Below are 7065 nucleotides of genomic sequence, written 5' to 3'. Positions count from 1 at the left end.
AATGTAACCTACATAACATTATTTCTCACATTTTCCAATACACAGTCATACATAAACCATTCAGAAATCTAGCAGAAAGTAAATAACATTTTAGAATAGTATGTACCACTTATATGTTTTTTCTTTTTCTTTTCGATTAGATAATCCAACCATAAAAATACAGGGATTAGAATGTTCCTCCCAATCGTGAGTATCAGTGCCTCCATTGAAACTCCCCTCGAGGCAATTTCATATCCAAAATAATTTCAAATCAGTAACCTTCACAAGTTCACCCAAGACCACCTGATCCCAACCAGCTTCAGTCTAGGGTTTTAGATAAAGTTCCACTAACCAACCAGCTCAAGAACTTTATATCTGGGAACGTCCTGCCTCCCTCTACAACGTCCTGTCAGAGGTTCAGTTTTACATTCTCACTCCTCAAAGTTGCCTCTGGTAATGTCTATCACGTCTTGGCTTCCTTTTTCCCATCTGAGATATTTATCTCTAGGGAAAGGAGTTTGGGCAGGCAACTACCTCCGCCCATAATTGTCTTCAATAGTTTTGGAATATGAAACTCAGTAGAACATTACTTTCCCCATAATTTTATGGTTGACTATTTTCTTTTAAATAGAATTAGAACATTTATGTTCATAACTTATTCCCATTTGAGCTTTTAACATGGTCCATAGTTTGCGATGTAATTTTATGGAGTAACTCATGTGTTTACACATTACCAAGGGGTATTGCACTTAAACTATGAAATCCACATATAAACTAATTTCCTTAATTTATATATTTTTGTATTATAACATAGTTGGAACAAGCTAATAACAATATACATATTATTTTCCAAGATATTACAATTATCTGAAAACTTTAGGTTTAACCAAAAACTATTGTAAAATAAACAAAATTCAACTCAATGTTCTATAGGACAGAATTGGCCTTCTGATATTTGTTGCGCCTCATCTCATTTTGATATTTGTTGAGCCTCATCTCATTTTGGAAGTTCCACTCACAAGAATGGGCCCTTGGAAGGACACTTGACCTGCACCATAATAAAAAAGCATTTATGGATTTAGATTTTCTCATTGATCATTTAAAAACATATAAAAGTATATTGTACATTCAAAATTATTGAAAAATATAAAACTAGATAATCATGACATATGTAAATCGACAATTTCCTTTATTATATTGAAAAATATAAAACTAGATAATTATGACATATGTAAATCAGCTATTTCCTTTATTAATTGGATTTTCACAGGTATAGAAAAATTAATTGCAAATGAGAAATGAATAAAAAATAATAAAAATATATGAGAAATAATAAATGTATAAATTTTAATACGATATTCTTAATACCTTTTATTACAAGCTAAAGCTCAAAGCATGATTGACTCCTAAAGTGTTTGGTTGACGAAAAGCTAAAAAAACCTATGACTAACATCTACAAAAAGATAAACTGATTCAAATATTATTGTAAGATTAACATTAGAAGGAAATAATAATAATAATAATAATAATTAATGTGATCTATCTCACCAAAATAACATATAATGAAGACAAAATGTCCTATTAAACTTTGTCCAGAAAATTTTTGTTAGAAAAATGAAAACAATTCACATAACAAAATTTAATATAAAACAAATGATAACAATATCAATACAAAATTGAATTACTATATAAAACTATGTCAGTAAATTACTATATATATTTAAAATGTCTCCGCATATTCTTTTATCTGAAAAATTAAGCTAAATTAAATAGTAGGAAAATGAAACTAAAATATTGTAAAAAAGTCATACAAAATATAATGTAAATTTTGATCAAAATATATAAATAAGTTTAATATGGTAATAAACTAATCAAAATATAAAATCATATAAAATGGAATGTAACATGGAAGTAAAACTTTTTGCATCAATATCTGAGCATGTTTAAATTGAATGCAAATGTCTGTGAAGATGGTATTTTTCATGTTGAATTATAGGAATTCAATTTTTAAAGGTATAAATACCAAAATTTTGAAGCTTCGGCTAGAAAAATCATAGATCAGAAAAGGCGTGAATAAACACACTCCAGACGAAATGGGTTAGAGATATTTAAATATGCCAACACCTGTAGTAGACAGTTTTGACTGAAGTGCGCGTTTCTTAAATACGCCCACAGGTATTTTGATGTTGCTAAAAATCTAGTAGGGATAGGCCAACAGGTACTCTGGTGAGGTTATGGGTTAGAGATATTTAAATATGCCAACACCTGTAGTAGACAGTTTTGACTGAAGTGCGTGTTTCTTAAATACGCCCACAGGTATTTTGATGTTGCTAAAAATCTAGTAGGGATAGGCCCAACAGGTACTGTGGTGATGTTAAAATCTAGTGGAGGGGCGTTCACCTCTTTAAATTAAATAATTGAGGAACAGTTCAGCAATATAAATATTTAATCTTGTACACACATTTTAAAAAGTGTTTGAAGCTAATTAACGAAGATATAACACCATGCCTAATAGAATCAATTGAAAACTTCTCTAGACTTCGCCTTCAGGGATATTTTTCTGCTATGCTATGTAGTATTTACATTACCCGGAGGTTTCAGCAGTCTGATTACTGGTGGGTTCCACCATTTGAATCTCCGAAGCACTCGATGAAGAAGATTGGTGAGAAGAAGATGGGTGCAAAGGTGTGTCCACAGGAAATGGGAATGGAGGAGTGGTAATGTCAACGTCTCCTTCTAACATCTGGACAATTTTGCTCATTGAGGGACGACGAGATGCCTTGAACTGTATGCACCACAGCCCAACTAAACTTAACCTTTTGGCGATGACTCGGTCTTCCTCTGACATGTCCTCTTTTCTTAGATTTTCAAACTCTCCCTTTTCCACTTGTTTAAAAGCCCACTCTGCATAGAAGAATTTACTTGAGTTACTTTCTAGATACTTATAATCGATGTTCTTCCTTCGCCCCACCATCTCCATAAGTAATATACCATAGCTATACACATCAGATTTATCAGTGACAACTCCATACAGCCTTGACCACATCTCTGGAGCAGCGTAGCCTAGTGTTCCTCTATTCGCCACAGAGACGTGACTTTCCTCTCTGTCGGATATTTTGGCAAGACCAAAATCTGCAACTTTGGGCAAAAAATTAGCGTCAAGGAGAATATTGGGGGGCTTTATATCACAGTGCAGGATGCGATTTCTGCAGTCGTCATGTAGGTATGCAATGCCGCGAGCTGTACCAACTGCAATTGAAAACAACTGTTTCCAATCCATCTCTTCCTTATGGTCTCCATGGATATACTTGTCCAAAGAGCCATTGACCATGTATTCATACACCAAAGCTCTTTTGCATCCCTGAGAACAATAACCCAATAGGCGCACCAGGTTAATGTGACAGGTCGTTCCCACTGTAGCCACTTCTGCAATGAATTGTTGCTCACTCTGTTTCGACTCATCCAAAATCTTCACAGCTATTAGATGTCCATTGGGAAGTTTTCCTCTATAAACTGTTCCAAAACCTCCTTTGCCAAGCTTGTGTTCCAAATTGTTTGTGTAAGTTATAATCTGACTATAGGAATATCTCGCAGGCGCTTGTGAGGAATAATAATTTAAGAAATTCTCAACGGAGAGAGGTCTAGAATCAACAGGGTCCATAAAAGCTCGAATGCTCTGCTGCTGCTCACGGGAATTCCTCTGACGGCAACAACTTCGACGACGAACCATAATGCAACAGACCACTACTATGCTAAACACAGCACATACTGCAACAAATATAGCTGGAAATAAAGTTGAAATGGTCATTAGAACATGAAAAAGAAGCATCCATAAAGAATGGTTCCGTTATAAAGACTAGCAATTTACCTGCCAAGTTCTTTGCAGATAACCTCTTTCCGTATTGTATTACCATTCCTTCAGGCAAACAAAAAAGAAACTGCTGAGTGAGACAATGTAACGTTGATAGTTAACACAACATAACGTAAAGTAGCATAGATATATCTATAGATGGATGTAGCGAAACACAAAAGATTCTCACCATCATTGCAATCTTCCCAGTGGACATCATCATCAGGACAAATGCAATGTGTGCTATCACCAGCATAAACAGTAGAGGAGAATTGTGAGTAACATTTTCCCCCACTCGCTTGACAAGAATTACAAGAGGAATCGCTTATAGACCATCTAATTTGGAATCCTCTTTGTTGGAGTTGTTCGAAATCCTTATCCGCGCTAATATTGTAGCTTTTGTTTGTTGGAACGACTATAGGATAGTTGTCGCAACTTGGAATTTGGAAGTCTGCCTCAGGGTAAAAGTAACAATATCTGTTGCTTGCTGTGCAATCCAACCTGACGAGGGAGCGATTGAAGAATACATCGGGTGCTTGTTGTGTACAGTTGACAATTGACCCGAGCATGTATGCATGAGAAAGACCGAAGAATACACCTTTTGATAACCAATCGTAACTGTGGACTGAGTAATCCAGTAAAGTGATTAAAGAAGGGGTGATTTGAAGGGTTCCAGTAGAGTAAGAGGATTTTGCGATCTCTCCAACTACTCTGCCTTCCCAATTGATGTTAGAGCCATAGCCGTATAGCGTAATCTGATGATCATCAGAACATTCAGCATATAGAGGGCCACATGGGCCGAAGGGATATTGAATGGTGGAATTTCCACAAGTTAAAGGAGCGCATTCTTTGAAAGATGGATAATAATCATCACCAGCTGCAGAAGCAATAGAGGTAAAGAGGAGCAGCATGAGGAGGGAGTAGCCCATTTTCCGATGCGCAAGCGGAGAGATGCTGTAAAAGAAGATAAACAGACAATAGAATTGGGTCTAAGCGAAACAAATGATTTGCAAAGAGGATTGAAGAGCAATCCGCAGAGCAGAGAGTACAAGATCAACGGGGAATTGCAAAATAGATAGATTCTTTCGACTTTAAGCAGACCAGACAGAAGGCTCCAAGAAGGGTGCAACTTGAGTATTGTTTGAATGGAGAGTCAAAGTCGGACACGGTGCCACATATAGATAAGGGTGCAACTTGAGTATTGTTTGAATGGAGAGTCCGAAGTCGGACACGGTGCCACATATAAAAATATCTAGAATGTTGGTCAGGTTCACAAATGAATTTGTGGTCCAAATTTATTTATGGTCTAGCCAGGAAATTGCATTTATTTGACACAGAATCCGGGGTCTTAGATACGGGGAAATGAATAAATCGCTTACAATTTGATTTAAATAAATATAATAAATTATTTATAATTTTTAATATTATATATTATATTTGTTTTTAGGAAGGGTTTTATTTTTTTATTTTAACTTTTAGCTTTGGATAGGTTTTCTGGTTGAGATTATATTTTATGGTTATTGAAAATATGTTTTTAAATATATAAATAAATTTAATATTTAAAAATGGTTAAAATATTTCCATTACAAAAATTATATAGGTTAAATTTAAAATTTTATTAAATTTTTAATACTTTTGATTATTCGATATCGAAAAAATAAACTGTTAGATTCTGTACTCTTACTTTATATGTGTTGTATACATTGTCATAATAATTCTCACTATTATATACATTGTCATAATAATTGTCATGCTCGTGGCTCAAGGTCAAGTTTTATTTAATGATTTGTCAGGCATCCGTAGATAGATATGAAGTTATGTTCATACCCAGAGATTGTCACGAGGGTGGTGAGCTTGATATTGGTTCTTTGTGGATGACATTAAATATGACGAAACCCTAGAATATTATAAACTATGATTCTGAGAGCAATTGGTTGGATCATATTCTAGATACTACAAAATATTTACTGGATGCCTGAGAGGCACGACGATATGGCCAGCAAGCAATGCTTGTCATTTCATCTACTAAGGGAGGCGAAACTCTTTCACAATTTGAGCGACATGGATAATTCTCTTAAAATTTTAAGAGATGAGATTCTACCTCTTAATGCTCGGTTTGCTAGACTAAAAAACCTTATCGTTGGTAGCTCTTAGCTCGGTTGAGTGATATTGGTTCTAGGACAACTCCTGCGAAGAAGACTTGGCGCTCTCGTGGAGAAGATTTCCTTGGAAATGGAGGTAGTCGTTGATGGATATCTTAGATGTATTTTTTTTGTCATCACATACATCAATTTGTCTTTAGGTTATCATGCAAGTTAATTCGGGGGCTTTTACCATGTGTTTACTTGTAATGTCTTAAGAATATGGAGGAATGAAGACAATTTTGTTGTTTTTTTGAATGGATAGACAACAAAAAAATATCAATGTCAAAATTGTAATCATTTTTTTGTAAGGTTCCTGGTCCAAAATCCAACCTTTATTAATACACAACTTTAATTGTCTCTTAAAAATAATTACAAAAATTAAATTTTGAATTCCAACAAATCTTTATTGTGTAAAAATATTGACTTATCAACCTAAAAAAGTGGATTACTAAATTGTGTACCCTCACATTATATGTATTTTATATAATATCATAAAAATTCTCCTTAAATATAACATCATAACAATTCTCTTTTTATCCAAAGATAGAGATGATTAACTTATTGCATAAATTATTTGATGTAATAAAAATAGATTACTAAATTATGTACCCTCACTTTATATATATTATATATAATATCATAACAAATATCCTTAAATACATATAATACTATAACAATTCTCCTTTTATCCAAAGATAGAGATGACTAACTTACTCATTGCATACATTATTCTCCATTTATCCAAAGATAGGGATGATTAAGTTACTTAATTCATAAATTATTTGATATAATAAAAATGGATTACTAAATTATGTACCCTCACTTTATATGTATTATATATAATATCATAATAAATTTCCTTAAATACATATAATATCATAACAATTCTCTTTTTATCCAAAGATAGAGATGATTAACTTACTCATTGCATAAATTATTCCCCTTTTATCTGAAAATAGGGATGATAAACTTACCTATTGCGTAAATTATTTGATATAATAAAAACGGATTAGTAAATTGTATACCCTCACTTTATATGTATTATATATAATATTATAACAAATCTCCTTAAATACATATAATATCATAACA

At 33.3% G+C, this 7065-nt stretch overlaps 1 protein-coding gene across 1 annotated transcript; it reads right to left on the bottom strand.

Moving 5' to 3' along the window:
- Window positions 1-205: 205 nt before the first annotated feature.
- Window positions 206-4944, bottom strand: LOC149259144 (LEAF RUST 10 DISEASE-RESISTANCE LOCUS RECEPTOR-LIKE PROTEIN KINASE-like 2.1). Its single transcript, XM_089375030.1, has 4 exons — window positions 4020-4944; window positions 3848-3895; window positions 2568-3762; window positions 206-1027 (listed from the first exon to the last, which is right to left on the bottom strand). The coding sequence occupies exons 1-4, from the start codon at window positions 4756-4758 to the stop codon at window positions 907-909; spliced, it is 2103 nt and encodes a 700-aa protein (XP_089231156.1). The 5' UTR covers window positions 4759-4944; the 3' UTR covers window positions 206-906.
- Window positions 4945-7065: the final 2121 nt, after the last annotated feature.

Source organism: Pinus tabuliformis, chromosome 6, assembly GCF_031772625.1.
Source record: "Pinus tabuliformis cultivar Carrire ecotype Pingquan chromosome 6, CPIR1, whole genome shotgun sequence".
Classification (NCBI taxonomy): Eukaryota; Viridiplantae; Streptophyta; class Pinopsida; order Pinales; family Pinaceae; genus Pinus; species Pinus tabuliformis.
The sequence above is the reverse complement of the archived record's forward strand: the minus strand, read 5'-3'. Positions and strand labels throughout refer to the sequence as shown.